This window comes from Peromyscus maniculatus, chromosome 1 (genome assembly GCF_049852395.1).
Source record: "Peromyscus maniculatus bairdii isolate BWxNUB_F1_BW_parent chromosome 1, HU_Pman_BW_mat_3.1, whole genome shotgun sequence".
Taxonomy (NCBI): domain Eukaryota; kingdom Metazoa; phylum Chordata; class Mammalia; order Rodentia; family Cricetidae; genus Peromyscus; species Peromyscus maniculatus.
In genome coordinates this window covers 197,488,886-197,510,938 of record NC_134852.1, presented here as the reverse complement: position 1 = coordinate 197,510,938, position 22,053 = coordinate 197,488,886, and the positions used below count along the sequence as shown (strand labels likewise).

Sequence of the window (22,053 nt, the reverse complement as noted above, 5' to 3'; positions counted from 1 at the left end):
ACCTAGGACAGGGAGCAGATGAGAGACAGGAAGCCACTGTCCTAGAGGCCTCAGCCATCATCCCTGGAAGGTCCAGCCCTTCCCTCAGCCCCTCACTGCTTCTCTTAGGGGTTCTTTCTTTTCTCCTTGGGCACTCAGGTGTTTTTTTCAGTTCCTTGAAGTCTGTCCTGCCTCTCAAGGTGCCCTACACTCCGTGGATGGGATGACACTTGATGGTGGGACACAGTTGACCTAAAGCTTGTGTCCCATAGCTATCCACTCTGTCCTGAGAGACTTCAGTTGCCTGGATGGCAGAGAAAATGTCAAGAATAAATCCAGCCTGCATCTGTAACCCCTCCTGATGTCTGAGGGAAAAGCCCAGCCAAGGTCTCAATGCTCAGACTGGGTGTGGTGGTACCCACCAGTAATCCCAGCACTCTGGAGGCAGAAGTGAGCAGACCTTGATGAGTAAGGCCAGTCTGAGTTCTAGGACAGCAAGGCTACACAGTGAGACCCTGTCCTTACCCCACCACCACCACCCTAAAGACCTCAACCCTAGGAAGAGGCAGGACTACATGGAAGAGAAGCAGTGAGGAGGCAAGGGTGAAATAATCGAGCAAAGGTGGGTGAGAAGGAAGGGGGCGTGTCTGCTTCCACAGAGACTTGGGTAGCGCCTGACTCTGGGCCTGGACAGCATCCTTGTAGCAAAAAAAAAAAAAAAAAAAAAAAAAAAAAAAAAGGAAGCTGTGCCCTGATTCAGCCCTAAGGGTGCACTCATGGGGATTATGTTTTCTTCCAGGGCCTTACCCCGCCCTTGTCTGAGTCCCCTGGATTGAGTTTAGACCAGAACTGTAGTGACAGCGTGGTAGGAAATGACCCAGGAGTTGGGACAATGTTTCATGGAACACTGGTCTTGAGAGTCTGCTCCACCTTACCCTCCAGTGAGTCACCTAATTTAGGCTAAGCCCCAAGCCTTAAAGCTCTCCTCCTCTGCACCCAGAGCATCTGAATCCCAGCTTAAGCACAGAAAAGGGGAGGGAGGGCTAGGGGCCCCCTCAAGGGGAAAGGAAGTGGTGGGAAGAGGGGAGGGTGACTTGTCTGAGCTGGCTTCCAGCCTCTGCTCGGCACTCATTGTACCCCTGCTACCAGAGCATCTGTCTCCAGCACCCCCACCCCAATCTAACTCAGTCCCTGAACCTGGCCTCATTTCTTCCCTCAGGTCCTTCTCAATCCCTCCCCAAGCATCCCCCTCCTGATCTGCAACTAACTTAATATCTTTCAGACCTGATCCTTGCCAGTCTCTAAGTGACCCCCACACTGCCCTCAAGCCCACCTCCTGCCTGTGGCCCTTTCTTGAAGGTGCTTTGCCTTGAGAGGAAGTGAGCTGTGACCTGAATAAACTTTTGTTACCACAAACAGGCTTCTATAGCTTCTCCTTCTTAAGAAAGAAGAGGGGAGCTGGCGGTGGTGGCACACGCCTTTAATCCCAGCACTCGGGAGGCAGAGCCAGGTGGATCTCTGTGAGTTTGAGGCCAGCCTGGTCTACAGAGTGAGAACCAGGACAGGCACCAAAACTACACAGAAAAACCCTGTCTCGAAAAACAAAGAAAGAAAGAAAGAAAGAAAGAAAGAAAGAAAGGAAGGAAGGAAGGAAGGAAGGAAGGAAGGAAGGAAGGAAGGAAGGAAGGAAGGAAGGAAGGAAGGGAGAGAGGAAGAGAGAGAGAGAGAGAGAGTGTGTGTGTGTGTGTGTGTGTGTGTGTGTGTGTGTGTGTGTGCCAGAGAGATGGCTCAGCAGTTAAGAGCACTGACTGTTCTTCCAGAAGACCTGGGTTCAATTCCCAGTACCCACATGGCAGCTCACACTCATCTGTAACTCCAGTTTCAGGGCATCTGATGCCCACTTCTGGCCTCTGAGGAAACCAGGCATGCATGTGGTATATAGACAAAATACTCATACATGTGTTTTTTTTTATTTTATGTGCATTGGTGTCTGTGTGAATGTGTCAAAACTCCTGTAATTACAGACAGCTGTGAGCTGCCACATGGGTGCTGGGAATCGAACCCAGGTCCTCTGGAAGAGCAGCCACTGCTCTTAACTGCTAAGCCATCTCTCCAGCCCATCATATATGCATTTTAAAAATAATACATAAATGTCAGAGGGGGGCGCATTTGGTCACTCAGAGGGCTGAGGAAACGCGCAAATATATTCTGAGGTAACCAATGTCTCTTCAGCACTTCTTTCTCTGCCTCCTGATGTCTGCACACCCAGGGCGGGGTTCTAGACAACAGAACCTCCATTTTGTTTTGGTTTTTATGTATTTTACCTATATGGGTGTTTGCCTGCATGCATGTAAGCACACCATGTGCATGCAGTGCCCATGGAAGCCAGAAGAGAGCATATGATCCTCCAGAGCTGGAGTTCCACATGGTTGTGAGCCTCCACGTGGGTGCTGGGAACCAGATCTGGGTCCGCCTCAGGAGCAGCAAGTGCTCTTCACCTCTGAGCCATCTCTGCAGCCCCAGGACACGTGTTCTTAATTATTCTTGCATGTGTGCATGTTTGTGAGCAGAGATGAGCACCATACATGTGGAGGTTCGAGGCAAACTTTGTGGAGTTTACTTCACGCGGATTCCAGGGATCAATCCCAGGTCAGCAGGCTTGACATCAAGCACCTTTACCCCCTAAGCCATCTCACTGGCCCAGGGTCTAAGTTTCTGAATAAAAATCCAGGGACTTTTCTAGCCCACCAGAGTGTAGCCCACCAGGCCTGTCTGCCCTTCACACATACACGTGCAGACAGTTACATGTACTGTGCACATCATCCTGAAAGTACACCCATAATTAGTTCATGTAAATATGTGTGCATTTGCACATGTCTTAAACCAGAATGTAAGCTCCTTGAGGAAAAGACTATTTTTCTCCCATGATATAATCCCAGTTCTAATAATAGTCATGGTTATGTAACAGATGTTCATAGAAATAACGACATTTAATGAACACATATTTGCAAAGAAATGCATACTAATATATCCACATATGCAATGCCTACGCATACAAATGTGTCTATACAACTCAATGTTACCCACATGTATATATACTTGTTTATTTATTTTTATTTTTTTGAGACCAGGTCTTACTATGTAAAGCAAGGTGGCCTGGAACTCACAGAGATTTGCGTGTGCTGGGATTAAAGGCGTGCTCCATCACACCCTGATGAATCTTTTTTTTACAGCCTTTTTATGTAGAATTTACTTGTTTTTATTTTATGTTCATTGATGTTTTGCCTGTGTGTATGTCTGTGTGAGGGTGTGGATCCCTTGGAACTGGAGTCAGAGACAGTTATGAGTTGTCATGTGGTGTGGCTGGGAATTGAACCCTTGTCCTCTGGAAGAGCAGCTAGTACTCTTAATCGTTGAGCCCTCCCGTGAAGCGTCTTTGCACACGAATTTTTCCAATTTAATGAAAACTCTCAAGGTCCTTAGCCCAGGCCCAGCTGCCACCACCGGAAATATCCACTAGATGGCAGCCTTTCCCCGGCGCCTGTACGCCTAAAACTTGCCAGAGAGGTCGCTTTCCCCACTAAAGACACCATTCTCGGTGTTAGATGTACAGAATCTGCCCCCTTCACCTTCAGCTGTTTTGTGAGCGCGTCCTCGGTCCCCAAAGTCTGCAATGTTGGCCTCTTCAAAATCAAGTTCTCCCTTTTCTCTCAAGCTTTCAGGCTTCTATTGGATGGGCGGATCCCCCCCACCCCCGAAATCTCCAGTTCCGTCCAGTCCTCAGATCGATGTGTGTGTGTGTGTGTGTGTGTGTGTGTGTGTGTGTGTGTGTGTGTGTGTGTGTGTGACAGAGAGAGACTTAGATAAGCCCCACACCCTCGATTCCGACCAGCGTGGAGGAGAGAGCCCTAGAACCTTATTAAGCAGAAGGGGCCAGAACAGCGTCTGCGTTATAACCACGGAGATGGGGTCGGTGCCTTTAGTACACATGTGTCTCTCACACACACCTGTACATACAATTTTCTTCACACACCCTGCCCTGAACGGAGGAGAAACGCAGCCGGAGTTAGCCAAAAGCAAAAGAACAGCCCACCCCGAAGGTCGGAGGCCAGGACTCAAGTTGGGGAGGGGCTTGATTCGTATTAATCCTGCTGGTCCGCCTCCCAACCTCCAGGTGGGCGCAAAATGGAACTCACTTGCTACACCTTGAGCAAACTTCAACTCCCAGAGGTGGGCGCTGGGGGTAGGGTGGTGGTGCACAGGGCATCTCCCACCTCCAGGCCTGGGCCTCTCTGGTTCGGCTCTCCACGAGCAGCACACGGCGGCTGTGAGCTGGTGAAGAAGGCTCAGAAACCCGTGGGGTTGCGGAGGAGCCGGGAGTGCCAGCAGCCGCTCGGCTCCCCCGTCCTCCTCCCCTCTGCTCCCTCGGGAGCGGCGGGAAATTATTTATTAAAACACCGCCCGCGCTCTCATTTATTTGCGGTGAATAATCCTAGGCATCTCAGCGCGTTTATTAAACCTTTCCCGTCCCCGCGCCCGCATTACTTTAATAATAAATCGCGTGTCACTTTCCGGCGACATTATTAAACCCCGTCCGCTGCGGCAGAGGCGGGGTGCGGGGAGGATGAAGGCGGTGGGCCGCCGCGGCTGCGCGTCCTTTCACTCCAGGCTTCAGGGCCCAAACCCTCGAGGCGGAAGAGGGGGAAACTGAGGTGTCAAGAAGGTAACCCCCTATAGAGCCTGCCCACGCGACAGATTTCGGGTTTGGGCGAAGAGTCAGCCTGTGCTCTGCAGGTGGGTGAGAGGAGACAGGCAAGCCACAGGGGCACCTTGGCGCTCCCACCGAGCAAAGAACAAGCTACGATGGACGATGGACGCAGGGACCCAGACCCGGGTCCCTTCTCGCGGGGGGTCGGGGGGAACCTTCTTGAAATCACACAGCAGGATGCTCCCCAGCTCGACCCAGTTCTACTCTCCTACTCGCTTGCAGTTAGTTGCAAGTGTTGGGCCCAAACAGCGGAGCATGACCACCGGGGACCACCGTGAGAACCCGATTGGAAAAGTGGCTGCCGCCAGGCAGAAGCTGTTGAAAACGCAGTGCACACGCGCTGGAAGGGTGGCCAGCCCCGAAGATGGGGTTCCCGGCCACGCCCCTCCCAGGGGGCCCAGCAGCTTGCCTTGGGTCCCACAAAGCAAACGCAGACGCTGAGCCAAATGCCGTTCCTCCCTGCGGTGGCGCCAGCTCGGGAGGAGCCCGGGGGCGTAGGAGGTTGTCGCTTTCCACACACAGCCTCTTGGCCTGATGACTAACTCCAACCTACCCTTAGACCATCTCATAAGCTCCTCAGTGTCCCTGGGCTAGGTCCAGAGAATGGAAGGAGAAACTTAGGCCAAAGAGTGCTTTTGTGAAGGACTTCAGATCAGATAAGACAGGTCATAGCTGGGACGGTTGGAAATAGGGTTACTATGATTTTGGGGTTCAGCTGGGAAATGGGAAGGAAATGGGGGAGCAGAGGGAGGGTGTGGCTAACAAGGGTGCCACTTGTTAAACCACTCAGTTTAAACATTCATATTGGGGTCCCACTCACACAGACCTGTTTCCCCACTTTGCCTGGGGAGAAGAGAATAAGGACTAGGAAACAGGTAATCTATCCCTATACCAACGGGGTAGAGGGGATAACTTCTGCCCTCCCTCCAACCAGACGGCTCCAGGCTCCCTCACTAGAGGACAGGAGAGGGCAGTGTAGGCCTGAGTGCAAGCCTTCTTTCCCAGAGCAGGCCTGTTCAGGGCTTGTAGTCACTTGATGCTGGAGTCCTGTTGGAGTGGGAGACCACTCAGGGGGTCTGGTCTTCATGTGCACATCTGTGAGAACTGTCTGCAGCAGTGTGGCTGTTTGGCTATTTTTTTTATTGGTGCCCACTGTGTCTAGTCATGTGCCAGGTGGGCTTTATCCACTGGAGAGGTATAAGACATGGGCTGACCCACCCTCCCTCTGCATTGAACTAAATCAGTTCTACTGTGCTCACACTACAGAAAGGACTACAGTTGGTAAGTGTCCCTAGGAACTCGGTGAGGTGGAAAGCTTCCAGAAGATAAGTTTTGAGAAAAGGTAAACTGAGGCTACAACGAGCATTAAACAATCCATGAAAGGACCCTGCTCGCCCTTTCCAGTCTTCTCCACATCTTCTCAACAGCAGGGGTGGATACCTTATCCACACACCCACACCCACAAATCAGAGATCTGGATCTAGTAGTAATCCTCTTCACTCTCTGCCTCCTCCTGGGGAACCAAATTAAGTGACTGCAGCTGGGAGAATCCTGTGGCGTTCAGCTGGTCTGCGAACACATGTGATGAAGGAGAAAGATCAGAGGAGGCCCAGACGAAGCAGACAGCTCAGTGTGTGGGAAAGCTACGCCTGGGGGGCACAACATTCCCATGCACACTGCTCCTTACACCAATTCAAGGATCCTAAGACACCCCATCCTCCCAGTGCCCAGAGCCCAGAGCTTGGGGCTCCCTTACCTGGTGTGAGCACTGTCAGGGTAGCAGAGGCTTCCACTTGGCCCAGGGCGTTCCGGGCAAGGCAGCGGTAGGTGCCTTCATCACTAGGACGCAAAGCCTGGATCTGTAGCCAGCCGGTCACCTCAAACTTCTGAGGTCCACCCCTAAACTGGAGCCAGATGTGCTGTCAGCAAGGTCATTTGGGGAAGCCCTAGGTTTTCCGAGAGTACGCCCCTGCTCCCTGTTCCTACCTGTACAGAGATATGGGGGTCATCCCCTGGCAGCTGGATGTCCACGCCATCTTTCCTCCACTCAATGGCGGCCATGGGATAGGCAAACACCTCACACCCAAAGATCACATCCTGTCCCGTCACATTCCAAATATTGTGAGGCTGTGATAGGATCTGGGGCTCTGGGGCAGGGGGATGGGAGGGCGAGGCTTGAGAACAGGAAGCTGTAGCCAGCTCAGCAAGAACACAATTTACAAATTAATGCGCACATGTTTAGGGCAGAACACAACTCATGCCGAGGTGAACACACATCTGCAAAGAAAATGTTCCACAAGCACAGGTCCAGACAAACGTAGGTGCAGAGACACACAAGAGCGCAAAAGCAGGAACAGAGATGCACAGGTACACGGAGCAGTGTGCATATTGCACAAACATGCCTACAGACCCTAGCTTAGCTGAGCAACCACACTCTGTCCTGGACTGCTCCCCTGTCCTCACTCTACCCTGGGGCCCCTTTCCTGCGGGCTGTGTAACCAACACCTCTCTCCCCTCCTTCCCCCTTTTCTAAGCAGGCCCAGTTCCCAAAGGCCTGAAGAGCAGCCACATTCCAAATGTCGTGAGAATGTGACACGGCCTGGGCTCTGAGCGGCTGGAGGTGGGACCGGTGCCGAGCCAGGGGAACCTGAAACCACCTTGTTGCACCGGGGGAAACTGTTGGGACCCCCTAGGGGCGCGTTTGTTTTCACTGCAACTGCTGCAGCCCAGCTAGACTTCATTAGGTGGAGGCTGAGGAAGTGAGAGCCGCCAAAGAAAACCTCACTCAGTCTTGAACACCCCCCAACCCCAAGGATGAGGGGCGAGAGAAAGCAAGAAGCCATCTTCCTTTCAACTAATCCCTAAATGCAAGAGAAAAGGGATAGGCGGGAGCTGTGGTTAACAGGCTGTAAAATCCCTCTCGCAGGGCTCCAGCAGTCTGGGCAAAGTCTCGGGGCGGAGGGGGGGCGGGGGGTTGTCTTGGGGTCTTTTCAGTTCTGACCCAGCTATTGGCTATGTGCCTGTTCCCTCGGAAGGCTGGTCCCTGCCAGTCTGGTTCTCAGGCAGCTCATTACATTAAACCTGCCACAAATCTCGACCTGCGTTTTAGTTGGCAGCCTTTGAGCCTCTCGGGCTTACTCATCTTTTCTCTCTGCTGACCAATCCTGTCGGGGATCGGGGAACAGTGCTTTTAGGACGCCCGAGTCCCGGTACAAAGAGCCCTGGGCTTGCGTACCCGATTCACAGGGCCCGGGATGCACCACAGTGAGGTTAGCGTCGGGCCGAGCGCGGGCGGCCTCCTGCAGGCGGCAGATCTGCGTGTAGGTACGGCCGTCGGAGCCACACAGTGGGCGCTGCGAGCGACAGGCACACAGCGGCTCCGGCACCTCTCCTCGGTTCAAGTCACCGCTCGCGTCCAGCCGGCACTCGAGCTGCTCGCCGCAGCGCCCGTAGAAGTTGGCGCTGGGGTCCAGATCGCAGAGCTGGCCCTCCAGGTTGGCGCACTCCCAGCAGCAGCCGCACGCATCCCGCACCCGGCCTGCTAGGCAGCCCCGCGGCGCAGCGCACTCTTCTGGCCGGCAGGGAGCACAGCCCTCGCCCTCGGCTAGGAGCCGCAGCCAGCCTCGCCGCAGGTAATCAGTCCCTGCGGACCGCCTCGCGCTAATGGGGAGCGGGGTCCACACCACCAGCAGTAATAGTAGTAGCAGGGGCAGCGCCAAGGTAGGTGCAGCATGGTTAGCTGGAAGCCCTTTGAGCACTCGGGGCATCAGCGCGTAGGTGGCACCCTGCCAGGAGAGGGAAGCCAGGTCCGGAGGTCAGAAACAAAGCCAGTTCGAAAAGACCAGCCTCACTGCCCCTCGTACAAAAGCTCGTTGCTAACACTGCCCCTTCCTCTGCTACCTTGGAGCCAACTAGAAGCCCCAACAAAGTGTCTGGTTACTCCCTGGGGATTATGCCAGTGGACTGATCTGGTCTTGGGGGAGAGAGAGTGAAGAGAGGTGGGGTGATAAAGCTCGGGATGTGGTCCCTAACACCCATGCACGTATACACACACACACACACGCACGCACGCACGCACGCACGCACACACACCAGCACCCTCTCCATATACCACCCAACTTTGATGCACCATTGCCCCAGAGGTGTACAAAACTACACCTGAAGTAAGTTCAAGGTGGGCTGATGATGATGGGGGAGTCCCAGCGACTCACCTAGTGCCTTGGATTAGGCCCTTCGTAACAGCTGTGATTTCCAATCCTAAAGAACCGGTAGAGGGACTGAAAAGAGTTGCATGCACGCCAGCCAGACCCGCTAGCCACCTCTGCTTCTGTTGAGAATCGCCGGCAGCCCACCGGCTAAGATTCAAAGGGGAGCTCCTCCGCCCCTCTCTCCGCCCCTAGACGTCGAATACCCGCCTTCTTCCCAGGTTCTGAGGCCGGTAATTTTATCCAGTCACAGAGACCCTCCCTGGGCCTTCTACTTCCACCCTAGCCCGAAGTCACAGTGAGTGCACAGGGCAGCCGCAACCAGACACCGAAGCTGGGAAAGCAAGGGTGTGAGAACTGGGGACGAAGAGTCGGGGTGGGAATAGCCGAGGAGCTCAAGCTGTTGGCTGAACCCCTAGGTCCTGTCTCTTCTGATTTAGTTCCTGAGAGCGGCAAACAGCTGCATGCATAATGGGAAGAAGGAAGGGGTTCTGTTGCTAAGAAAGTTTACGTTGGTGTTTGGGCACTTCTGGAGGGCAGGCCCAGGGCCGGCCTCCTCCGGGGACAGTGTGCCGCTGTGCCCACCCAGTTTCTCCACCGGGGCGCAGACTCGTCTATAAGCGTCTCCATCTGCCATGCCACATCTGGCCACCTCCCTCCCACTATAGGGCAGGTGCTTGAACCAGCGAGGAGCCTGGTGATTAGAGGTCGGAACTGGCTAGCGGCCGCAGAGAGGCCGGCGGGCAACTCCCCGTAGGGCGTCTCTCGGGGTCCGGATTACAGGTTGCAAATCTGAGGATCTCAGGGCCAACAGTGTTCAGCCTGGAGACGGCCACCAACGCCACGGTGGCACTTTGGGCTGGGGGCAGGAAGCAGAGCATCCCCGGAGGCCCGCCCACCACCCTGAAAAAGGCAGGCTCCGCCCCTGCCAGCCCCTAAACAGCTTCCAGAAGCAGCGATCCTCCCGGGGTAGGAAACCCGGTTTTCTGGCAGCTGAGGGGCGGGGCTTGTCTCGGCCCCGCCCAGGGGGCGTAACGGGGCCTGACTGCGCGTGCGCACGGGGCCCGCAGCGGCCCGGCTCTCCATGGCGGCCTGAGGCCCTCCTCTTGTTGCGCGGGTCTGAACTCCACCAAGCCCTCCTCAAAGGAGCGCTCCGTCCGCAGAGACGCCGCTCCTGGCCGGAGGGTTCCTGACCAGGAAGGTGGACGAGGGCTGTACACCGGCAACCCCAACCTCCGAGGGAACGGGGAACAAATTTCACGCGAGGTTTCGGAACTGTCGCGAGAATCGGAACGGGAAACGAGGCGTCCAAAAGGAAAAGCCCGCGGGTTTTAAGCCAGGGAAGAACTGGAACCGGCAGGTGCCGATGGTGGCACTAGGCAGTCCCTTGGCTGGGGGACGCATGAAGTGTTGACCTGCAAGCAGAAGTGAACCGAGGGTTGCAGAAGGTTCTGGAAAAGGCGCGAGGGGGCTTGCCTGGCGGAGTTCGGAGGCCCTCGGGGAGGTCCCTGCTGTGGCCGACAGTGGCCCTGGGGTGGCGATCGTCCCCCCGCCGAGGTAGAGCGGGAGCTGTCCAGGAGAGCTAAAGGACTGTGAGCGTCCAGCGCTGGCAGCCCCTGCCAATCAGCAGCGTCAGGGGCCCAGGCGCCCCCTCCACCTTGTCGTTCCCGGTGTTTGCTGTTAGTCTTTGCCATACCTTGCGCCCCTACTAGAAACCACGCCCGGTTCCCCACTGTATTTTATGACTCTCTACCCCCGCGACAGGCTGCTGAGTAAGTTCTTGGGAAGCATTTGTGCATTAAACGTGAAAGACTCCCCGACTCTGAAAGATGACTTTTAACTGAATTTGCTGTCACTGGTGAGAGGCTAGGGATTAAATCGACGGAGAACGAGCGCCCTCTGGTGGGTTTGCAGCGGCGGGGACTAATCACAGTTCATACTGTCTACACTAGGTCTCCTCTGTAACTCTGAAAACCTTCCTACTGGAACTTTTGCATAGCCGATGATTAAACCCGGGGCCTTTTATATGTTAAGTCAGAGCTATGTCCCTTAGCTGCAGTTCCAGCCCTGAAGTAATATTTTAGAAAGGATTTGTTCGCATAAGAATTTGAAAGCCTAGCTAGCGATTGCGGCTCTTCTATTTACTTACTTACTTACTTACTATTTATTTATTTATTTTTTTGTTTGTTTGTTTTTGGAGACAGGGTTCTCTGTGAAACAGTCCTGGCTATCCTGGACCAGGCTGGCCTCGAACTCACAGAGATCCGCCTGGCTCTGCTTCCCTTGAGTGCTGGGATTAAAGGCTTGGGGCACCACCGCTTCGCGAGGCTCTTTTAAAACACCTTTAAACGACAACGGTGTACAATAGAAGTAGCAAAAGGATTTGCGTTACTTATGCTTTAAACTTGACTTGGTTTGACCAGCTTCCTGTTGTTGGGCCAAAGGAAGGTATTTCTAGTCCATAGTCACTACCAGACAGCATCCTTTGCATGTCCAGGAGGGAGGCAAGATTCAGATGAACTCCCGATGGTTAATCTTTTTCTAAAAGTTATTATTGTGCTGTGTCTATCACGTGTGTGTATATGAGTGCAGGCACATGCATGCCACTGCACATGTTTGGAGCTCAGGGGATGATTTTCAGGACTCGAATCATCAGGCATCGTTACCTGCTGAACCATCTTGCTGTTCCCTAATCTTTTTTCTATATTTGTTTTTGTGTTTGTGCATGCTCAAGTGCATACGTACACACTCTGTGCACACGCATGGGGTCCGAGAACACCCTGTGGGAGTGTTCTCTTCTGCCGCCTTGTGAGCTCTAGGAACTGAACTCAGGCCATCAGGCTCTGAGCCATTGCTCCAAACCCCACAATTTTTTTTAAATATGATTATGGCACATGCCTGTAATCCCCGACCTCAGGCAGGAGGATCAGGAGTTCAAGGTTGTCTTTGACTACACAGGGAGTGTGAGTCCAGCTGGGCTACACAATACTTTGTCTCCAAAACCAAACAACAGGGAAAACTCTCGGGACTACTTGGGAGGACTCACTTTATGGCCTCTACTTCATGAACTTTGTTTTGGTAGTTATTGAAAATAGTGGGGTATCATTTTGGGAGAAAGTAAAACACATGGTCTACCCTGGCAGAATAGATACAGATGAACTGTGCTTCCTATAAATATTAGAATCAATTAAGTCAGAAAGGCTCGAGATAGATAATTAAGATGAAATGCTTTGTATTGACCTACGATGACAAATTGGTGCTCTCATTAAAGCAGAAAATACGATTAAAATAAGTATATAGATACTGATCACAGCTGTAGAAAGATATCATAAATATCAGTAAACACCCTGAGAGAATTCTGAATGAGGTTGAGTGTAATGCTCACTATTCTTTATTGTGTAAGATTATTTTTATAATGAAAGAATAGATGCCAATCTCCCATACCACCCCAAAAAATGAATAGAGACTATTTTTTAGGTAAATTAGAATGTTTAAATAAATATAGAAAATTGAGTCAGCCAAATAGGAAGATAAATATTGTAATTTAGCTACAAATAGCATTACAAAATGAAACTAGAATAGCCAGGAGCTGGCTTCTGTAAAACCTAGGCATTCAGACAAGCTGAATAGGTTTTAAGACGTCTAGACAAACACCAGGCTAATGATTTCTTTAGTTTATCCTCAGGGCGGTTTCTTTCTGTCACCCACACCTAGCTTTACTATCTCCTCTTCAGCTTTTGACCACCTGATGACCAATTTTTTTAAGAATAAAGTCAGAAGAGCCGGGCGGTGGTGGCGCACGCCTTTAATCCCAGCACTCGGGAGGCAGAGCCAGGCGGATCTCTGTGAGTTCGAGGCCAGCCTGGGCTACCAAGTGAGCTCCAGGAAAGGCGCAAAGCTACGCAGAGAAACCCTGTCTCGAAAAACCAAAAAAAAAAAAAAAAAAAAAAAAAAAAAAAAAGAATAAAGTCAGAAGGAATGTTTGAAGTAGTTAAATCTATGTTTATTTAAATATTTTATTTATTTATTTATTTATTTATTTATTTTGGTTTTTTGAGACAGGGTTTCTCTGTGTAGTTTTGGTGCCTGTCCTGGATCTTGTTCTGTTAGACCAGGCTGGCCTTGAACTCACAGAGATCCCAATTGCTGTGATTAAAGGCGTGCGCCACTGCCACCCAGCCCATTTATTTAACATCTAAATGACTCTGTGTAGGTGGTGTGTGTGTAAGCACAGATGCACACACACTGCTGCAAGCAAGTGGAGGCCAAAGAACAACTTTCGAGAGGTGGTTTTCTTTCTCCTGCCATCGGATGTGGGGATTGAACTCAGCCTGCCAGGCTTTACAGTGAGTACACACAGCTTCTACACACCAGCGTTTACACACAGCTTCTACACACCCCAGCTTGCCTTCCTACATTTGTTGTTCCAGCTCCCCTCTTTAGACTCACTATGTAGTCCTGAAACTTGCTATGTAGAACAGGCTGGCTTCAAATTCACAGATAATCACTGTGGAATAATCCTCTTGTACACTGTAAAGATTTGTCACTCGAATTGGTTTAATAAAATGCTGGTCAGCCAGTAGCCAGGCAGGAAGTGTAGGCAGAGTGGAGTCAGGAGCCACCAGCCAGATGCAGAGGAAGCAAGATGAGAATGCCACACTGAGAAAAGGTACCAAGCCACATGGCTAAACATAGATAAGAATTATGGGTTAATTTAAGTGTAAGAACTAGTTAATGATAAGCCTGAGCTACCGGCCAAGCATTTATAATTAATATAAGCCTCTGTGTGATAATTTGGGAAGTGGCTGCCAGGTATGTGGGAACAAACGAGCAGGAGAGAAACGTCTGTTTACAGACAAGGACAACTCGTTCCTCAATACACCCTTTATTTTGTTTCCCTTTCCCCTCCACTTCCCCTCCCCCCACTGTGTGGAAACATAACTAAGACAATCCCTAGGCTGCGGATATAGCTCAAAGGTAGAGCCCTTGCTATGAATGACACTGAAAACTAAATTCTCTGAGACATTCCTGGAAGGAAGGAAGCCATCTTCCTGAGAGCCCTACCAAGACCACCTGGGCCAGGAAGAGATCTTGTACTCCACATGTTTGTAACATCTGTTTGAGACAGGCTCACATCACACCTCCAGCCTTTGCTCTTACGATGTAATAAAGTCTAGCCTCTTGCCCCTGGCTGTCAGCACGCAGGCTGCTCAATCCTGGAGTTATGATAAAAGACCATAAACCATCAGGCAGCCTTCACCTAAGAGCCCAAGAAGCCAAAAAGTCCCCCAAATGGGTGGACACTGTCTTGCTGGCCAAATATAAAGAGTTTGCTCCCTATGATGAGAACAGGTTCTACACGTGTGCTGTTTTTGCAGCCCAGCATCTGTGTGTCAAGAGCACTGCAGGGCTTTGGCACCATGACCAAGACCGATGAAGGACATAGAGAAACGCTGTCAAGCCTGGCCATTCCAAGCAGCCGCTCTAAGACTGGGTCTTCCAAGCCCTGAAGAGGTGGAAAATGGCAGAAAGGGACCATGATGGGGTGACACACTAACACCCCAGGTGAAAAAATGGCAGAATTGTCAGACAGGTGGCAGCTGCCAACAAGAAGCACTAGAGCAAGCCACCATGGTAGCACACACCTTTAATCCCAGCACTCAGGAGATGGGGCAGGCAGACCTCTGTGAGTTCAAGGCTAGCCTGGCCAACAGAGTAAGTTCAAGGACATCCAGGGCTACACATAGAAACCCTGTCTCAGGGTTTAAAAAAAGCACTAGAACAAAGGATTCTGGGTCTATAAATTCCCTCATTCAAAACAAGTACATATAATGGAGTCTAATGTTGTCTTCTGAGGAGAGCTGGGAAGTAAGTTAACATTCAAGCTTCTCCTGAACTGACTGTTCTGCTGGCTGAAACTAAAAAGCCCCAGGTAACTGCATTCAGATCTCCAAGCAGAAAAGGTGGGTGCTTTGCCAAGCATTGGTTACATCACCTGTAGATTTTAGGCAACCAGATCCAGGGAGGATCCTGATCCCCGCAGAGCACCTGATATAACCATTCAACGCTGAGTGTGTTCATACGTTTGTAAGCCTCACGTGTGAACATCTCCAGCTTCACAAAACCCGGTTCTCCATGCCTTTTCTGTCAACTCTCCCCTAAGGCAAGACATAGGAAGAGGTGGCGATCCGAACGATGCTCAGCAAAACCGCTCAGTGTAGTCCAAGTGGCAGACCTGTAGAATCCCATCCCAGTTGTGCTCACAAAGAATGCAGAACCGTGGGGCTCCTGGGGCCTAGGGCTTGGATTGCAGTCACATTTCTCTCTGCAGAGTTTAAAAGTAATGTGGCTGGATCACAAGAGACAAGGATGCTATGACCCAGATCTTGTGCTTACGGAGCTAAGCTCACAAAAGTCCACCCACTTTTGTCTGGCACTGGGTGGAGCTAGAGACCCCAAAGTCTAGGAAGGGCCTCTTAGGAGACATTATGTTAAATTACAATGTGAGTTTCCTTGGGGCTACGAGGTCTCGCAGAGGACCTGAGTTGGGTTCTCAGCACTTCTGTCAGACTACTCACAACCACGTGCAACTCCACCTCCAGGGGAACCTACTGCCCTCTTCTGGTCTCCAGTTTCAACTGCACTCAGACAAAAGCACATAATTAAAATTAAAAATAAGTCTGTGGGGGGAAAAGGCTAGACTCCCAGAATTAGCTTTGCTAGTAACAATTACCTATCTAAACTGTTTCTTCCGAAAAAACTAGGGAGCCAAAAACAACTAGTGGTGCCTGCCTTTAATCCCAGCACTCGGGAGGCAGAGGCAGGTGTATCTCTGAGTTCGAGGCCAGCCTGGTCTACAGAGTGAGTTCCAGGATGGCCAGGGCAACACAGTGAAACTGTCTTAGGGTTTCTATTGCTGTGAAGAGACACCATGACTACAGGAACTCTTATAAAGGAAAACATTTAGTTGAGATGGTGGCTTACAGTTTCAGAGGTTTAGTCCTTTATCATCATGGTGGGGAGCATGGCCGTGTGCAGGCAGACATGGTGCTGGCTACACATCTTGATGAGAAGTAACAGGAAGTGGACTAAAACACTAGGTGGTATTTTAAGCATATATTAGACCTCAAAGCCTTCCTCCGCAGTGACCAGTGACGCACTTCCTCCAGCAAGACCACACCCGCTCCAACAAGGCCACACCTCTTAATAGTGCTATTCCCTTTGGGGGCCATTTTCTTTCAAACCATCATAGAAACCCTGTCTCAAAAAAGAAAAAAAAAAATGGAGTGAACTCAGCCTTCAAACATACTGAATTTGTCACTGGGTTTTTAAAAATAGGTATCTTATTTTTTTTTAAATTTTTATTTTATGTTCATTAGAGTTTTTAATGCATACATAAATGTGTGAGGGTGTCAGATCACCTAGAACTGGAGTTATAGACAGGTGTGAGCTGCCATGTGGGTGCTGGGAATTGAACCCAGGTCCTCTGGAAGAACAGTCGGTGCTATTAGCTGCTGAGCCATCTCTCCAGCCCCTGACACAATGGTTGTTTTGTTTGCTCGTTGGTTTTGTTTTTTGATTTTTTTTTTATTTTATTTTATGAGACAGGGTTTCTCTGTGTAGCTTTGTGCCTTTCCTGGAACTCACTCTGTAGACCAGGCTGGCCTCGAACTCACAGAGATCCTCCTGTCTCTGCCTCCTAAGTACTGTAATTAAAGGACTGTGCCACAGCCGGGCGGTGGTGGTGCACGCCTTTAATCCCAGCACTTGGGAGGCAGAGCCAGGTGGATCTCTGTGAGTTCGAGGCCAGCCTGGTCTACAGAGTGAGTTCCAGGAAAGGTGCAAAGCTACACAGATAAATCCTGTCTCAAAAAACCAAAAAATAAAAAAATAAAATAAAGGACTGTGCCACCATAGCGCAACTCTAGCACAGTGATTTTAAAGTTTTTCTGTAGGTGGAATTTTCCCATCCTGGGAGCCACTTCCAAATTACCACACAGAGGCTTAATGTCATTAAATAAATGCTCAGCCAATAGCTCAGGCTTGTTAGCAGCTAACTCTTACACTTAAATTAATCCATATTTCTTATCTATACTTTGCCACATGGCTTAATACCTTTTCTCACTACATGCCTATCTTGCTCTCTCTGTATCTGCTAGTGACTCTCTGACTCCGCCCTTCCTCAGCCCATCATTCTCAGTTTGGCTTTCCCACCTAACTTTATCCTGTTCAGCTATTGGCCAGTTAGCTTGTTTATTAAACCTATCATAGCAACATATATTCACACAGTATAGATAAGGATTATTCCACTTAACTACTAATATTTAAATATAGAGAAATGTATATAAAAACCCAGAATTTGGGGTCAGAATTGTCAGATCAAAACGTTTAGAGATGACTTAAAGGGAACCCCCAGATAGTGCTGAGCTAAGGGGGCGGGGTGAGAAAAATCAGAGCTAATATCTAAGTTACTGGTGCTTGCCAGATTGTTTCAAAGATAAACAGCAAACAAAAATGGAGAATTAATCCCATTCAGCAGCAACCAAATGGGGACAGGAAGATAGCTCTCTGGTAAGTTGCTTCCTGCAAAAATACCAAGATCTGAATTAAGTCTCCAACACTTAAGAAAAAGATCAGGCTGGGTGGTGGTGGTGGTGGTGGTGGTGGTGGTGGTGGTGGTGGTGGTGCACGCCTTTAATCCCAGCACTTGGGAGGCAGAGGCAGGCGGATCTCTGTGAGTTCGAGGACAGCCTGGTCTCCAAAGCAAGTTCCAGGAAAGGCTCCAAAACTACACAGAGAAACCCTGTCTCCAAAAAAAAAAAAAAAAAGGGGCTGGAGAGATGGCTCAGAGGTTAAGAGCACTGACTGCTCTTCCAGAGGTCCTGAGTTCAATTCCCAGCAACCACAGGATGGCTCACAACCATCTGAAATGAGATATGGTGCCCTCTGCTGGTGCGCAGGCGTACATGCAGGCAGAACACTGTATACATAATAAATAAATAAATCTTAAAAAAAAAAAAAAAAAAAAAAAAAAAACCAAAAAAAAAAAAGAAAGAAAAAGATCAGGTTTGATGATCAGGCTTGATGGATCCCTGGGGCTCTCTGGTCATCCAGCTTAGTATAATTGGCAAGCACCAGGTACCATGGAGAGATTCTATCTGGAGGAGGGTGAGCAGGCAGTCAGAAAAGAGAAAAGAGAGGTGGATCGCTCTTGAGAAATAATATCCAAGATTGATATCAGGTCCACATGTGTACTTCCTGGCATACACATACAGGTAACTGTCACCTGCTATTTTGGATAAAGCTGCCTTCTCTAGCTGCAGCAGTCTCTTCCTGGCCTGCTTCCCCCATTTACGATTCCTGCCTGCCCCTGTAGTGTGGTGGTAGATTGTGGACCCTAATAAGATTTGCCTGAGGATCAGAGGACAGAGCCAGCCACTAGATTAAACATAGAGGCCAGGCAGTGATGGCACACACCTTTAATCCTAGCACTCGGAGGCAGAGATCCAGATGGATCTCTGTGAGCTCAAGGCCACATTGGGCTGCATGAAATTAACTCAGTCTAGGAGAGAAACAGAGCCAGGCAGTGGTGGCACACACCTTTAATCTCAGTACTTGGGAATCACAGGCCTCTAACCCCAGCAAGGTATATAAGGTGGGAGGAGACAGGAACTAAAGGGTTTTTCAGGCTGAGGAGTTAGTGAGGTGAGAGGTGGCTGTGGCTTGTTCCTTTGTCTCTCTGATCTTTCAGCATTTACCCCGATATCTGGTACCAGGTTTTTTATTATAAGACCATTTTATAATCCTTGGTGTTTATGTTTCTTGAGCTAGATGGTTCCTTCTGGTCTCCCACTGCAGTAGTACTAACAGCTATCAGTTAGCAAATAGTCACTTACAGGGGCCACCCACAGCAGCACACAACTTACATATACGAGCTTGTTTCAGACTTGTAAAAAGCCTGCAAGGTAAGACTATTAGCTTTACCCCTTAGATGAAATCCGAGGCCCAGATCCCTGGATAAGTTTGCCCACCGTCAACACTAGAGAGCAACATAGCTAAGACTTGAACTTGGACCTGCCCAGGCCTGAGACACGACTCTCACATCTCACTGTTCTGATGGGTACTTATCTGTCAACCTGCGGCTGGAATCAAAACTGCGGTGCATTTTCAAAATTGTATGTATTTATTTTACTTTAGTTGGTTGTTGCCTTTGAGAAAGGATTTCTCTGTGTAGTCTTAGCTGTTCTGGGGTCCCTCTGTGGACCAGGCTAGCCGCAAACTCAGAGATCTGTCTGCCTCTGCTTCCCAAGTGCTGGGACTAAAGGCATGGACCACAACTCTGGGTTATACTGCAGTACATTTTAAATAAAAATTTATTATGTGTAGTATGTGTCTATGTGTGGATATTAATAGGTTTTCTCTGTAACCCCTAGGTGTCTCTAGGATGCTGTAAGCCAGATCAAGCTGAATTGAAAAAGTAAAAGAACAGGTATATTTGAGTAAAGCAACTCCTGGGTGAGTCCTCCAAGCCCAGAGATCGGCCAAAGAAGTCATGCGTCCCAACTAAAGCAGGGAGCATATATACCCTGTAGGCGAGACAGACTTGTCTTCCACAAGCTGGGTTTGTGCCCAAGCGTGGTCAAAAACTGACTGCTTTAGGCGGGGTCTTGGGCTACTGGCAACTTCCGGGGAGGAGCTGCCGAAGTCTCCAAGAATTCGGAACTGGGCTTTTTGGTGCCTTTGCTTTGTTGGATATTCTCTGAGAGGGTGGCATTTGGAGAGAGAAGAATCGGACTTTCCAGATCATGCTTGAGTGAACTGGAGGTTCCACCCAAACAGATCTGTGCATGTGAATGCAGTTATCAACAGAAGCCAGGGATGTTGGATCCCTGGAGATGGAGTTGGAGGTATGGGCATGCTGCTGTGAGCTGGGAACCCAGCTCTGGTCCTCTGGAAGAGCCTTAATACTCAACCACTGAACCGTCTCTGCGGCCCAGCGGTGGATGTTTAAAAAGACTCCAAAGTGCCATGCTGTGGAGATGCAGGGATGTGTGTGGCCAGATGGTAGGAAATGACGAGGTAGGAAGGTGATGAGGAACTTCCTGTGTGGGTCACAGCTTCTCAGCACTGAGGCTTCAGGGCGGGAGCCTAGAGAGGTCTAGGGGTGTGGCTCAGTGGCACAGTTTACACGAGGCCTTGGATTTGGATCTTCAACACTACAGAAAAGTAAGAAAAAAGCAGGTAGGGAAAACCTTATCCTTACCCGTAGCTGGGCCTGGTGATGCGGGTCTCTAATCCTGCTCCATTCTTTTGCAGGTGGGATCAGCCTTCTCACAGGCTTGGGACAGGAACAGCACCTAGGACCTAGGGAGCTGACAGTTTCCTCAGGGTGAGAAGGAAATGGAAGAGAGGACTTGTCCAGAGGCACCCTGTTCCGCGGCACATCAGGTGGGTGGCTCCTAGGCCTAAACCAAGCCTTGTAGCGAATCCAAGGCCTGGCGTGCTCAGGGTTGGCGGCCCGGGCGGGCGGGCAGGGAAGCCCGCACAGGAGCTCCAGTTGCAGGCCAGGCGGTGGGCCCCCTTTCCACCTGCCTTAGGGCACCCCACCGAGGGCGGGAGAGATGGAAAGAGGTAGTCCAAGACGGGTCGGATTTCCAGCCAGCTCCCACCTCACAGGAGGCGGCCCATTATCCGGCGTCGTTAAAGAGCAATTAGATGGAAATTAAGCCGAGAACAAGTATTGATTATCTCATTAAGGCCGGGGGAGCCCGCTCTGTCGGAGTGAGTTTACCGCGGCTCACCCCATTATCTGCAAGGTGAAAACCTGTGGTCATCAACATCCAGCGAAGGATCGATCTTGCCCCAAATCCATTCCTGACCCTCCTTCGTAGAATAAGTGGGTTCTAGAGAGATGACATCGGGGGTGTGAGGAAATAGAAAACTGCATGCACGTGCACACCCACACCAGTACACTCCTTAGCACATTCTCTTTAGTTCCTCTCTCATGTTTTCCTTAACACTACTGGGGCGGGGGGCAGTGACAGTTCACATAACTCCAGGATTGGAGCGATGTCCTAGGTTTTACATCGAAGGAAGAGAACCAGAGTAGAGACTGATTTTTTTAACTTTCTTTCTTTCTTGTCTCTTAATACAAAATAGAGGGTATTTCTGGGCCCCAAATCCTAACCTGGGAAGGAGAAGACCATCGTGGCCAAAGGATAGCCAGGAGCCACCTGAAATCAGGAAGAAAATCGGCGTTGCATAAAGATGTGTGCAAGCTGGCTGTGGGCCTGAGACAAGCAGCTTCGCTTCTCTGGGCCACTTCAAGGATAGGGCTGGACAGTGCTGAAGCCCAGGCCCTAACACTTCATAGTCTGTCAAAGTGCCCGGGACTCCGGCTTGCAGGCACCAAAGGATGCAGCAATGTGCTCCTCACCCTGACTTCCAAGAGCTTCTGGCTTCACAGGAGAGAAGGTTCAGAACTTATAAACACAGAAATAATTAAAAGGGGGCTGGAGAGACGGCTCAGTGGTTAAGAACACTTGTTGCTCTCCCAGAGGACCCAAGTTCAGTTCTCAGCACTCACATGTGACGCCTCCCAGCCACTTGTAACTCCAGTTCCAGGGGTCCTAATCCCTCTTCTGACTTCTATGGACACCCCCGACACGAAGAGATATCCATATACATAAATTAAAAAGTAAATTGTTTAAACAAAGGTGACTCTAAAAAAGAAACACTAAATTATCATCACACGTGACTCAGAAGAGTGCAGGTGCTGAGTGTTTGGAGGGTGTGCACAGGAAGCAGATGTCCCCATTCAGAGAGAGCAAACAAGCCTGTTGCCCATTCAACGTCCAGTTTCTCAACAACGAACAACGGAGCCCATGGTATGCAAAACCATTGTCCTTTCCACCCACCCAACGCCCAGTCTAGTCTGGAAACGGACACCAAAGCTATAATGGCACAAATAAAGTATCTGAAAAGCTGTCAGCGTGCAATGGGTGAATACAAGAGTTTGGGGGTAGTTAAAAAAAAAAACAAAAAAAAACCCACGATGGTCGGTTCATGATTTAAGATTCGAGTCTGGGAAAGCTGAGGAAG

At 50.2% G+C, this 22,053-nt stretch overlaps 1 protein-coding gene and 1 long non-coding RNA gene across 2 annotated transcripts; one reads left to right on the top strand and one right to left on the bottom strand.

The window, feature by feature from the left end:
* Positions 1 to 5,033: 5,033 nt before the first annotated feature.
* Kazald1 (Kazal type serine peptidase inhibitor domain 1) lies at positions 5,034 to 9,970 on the bottom strand. Its single transcript, XM_006988182.4, has 5 exons — positions 8,959 to 9,970; positions 7,983 to 8,532; positions 6,734 to 6,894; positions 6,504 to 6,651; positions 5,034 to 6,316 (listed from the first exon to the last, which is right to left on the bottom strand). Exons 2-5 carry the CDS (start codon positions 8,512 to 8,514, stop codon positions 6,228 to 6,230), a joined length of 930 nt encoding a protein of 309 aa, XP_006988244.1. The 5' UTR covers positions 8,515 to 8,532; positions 8,959 to 9,970; the 3' UTR covers positions 5,034 to 6,227.
* A 7,650-nt stretch (positions 9,971 to 17,620) lies between these two features.
* On the top strand, positions 17,621 to 21,986 carry LOC121824129 (uncharacterized). Its single transcript, XR_013048378.1, has 3 exons — positions 17,621 to 19,127; positions 19,386 to 20,400; positions 21,112 to 21,986. It is a non-coding gene; the product is annotated as an uncharacterized LOC121824129 (long non-coding RNA).
* The last annotated feature ends 67 nt before the right edge of the window (positions 21,987 to 22,053 follow it).

What these genes read in the sequence shown, in the direction of transcription:
- Kazald1 (XM_006988182.4), bottom strand. Translation starts at nt 8,514, where the DNA reads ATGCCCCGAGTGCTCAAAGGGCTTCCAGCTAACCATGCTGCACCTACC. An exon ending in TCCCGGGCCCTGTGAATCGG is followed by an intron (nt 6,895 to 7,982) that starts GTACGCAAGCCC and finishes CCCCTGCCCCAG; the next exon opens with AGCCCCAGATCCTATCACAG. An exon ending in ACCCCCATATCTCTGTACAG is followed by an intron (nt 6,652 to 6,733) that starts GTAGGAACAGGG and finishes ATCTGGCTCCAG; the next exon opens with TTTAGGGGTGGACCTCAGAA.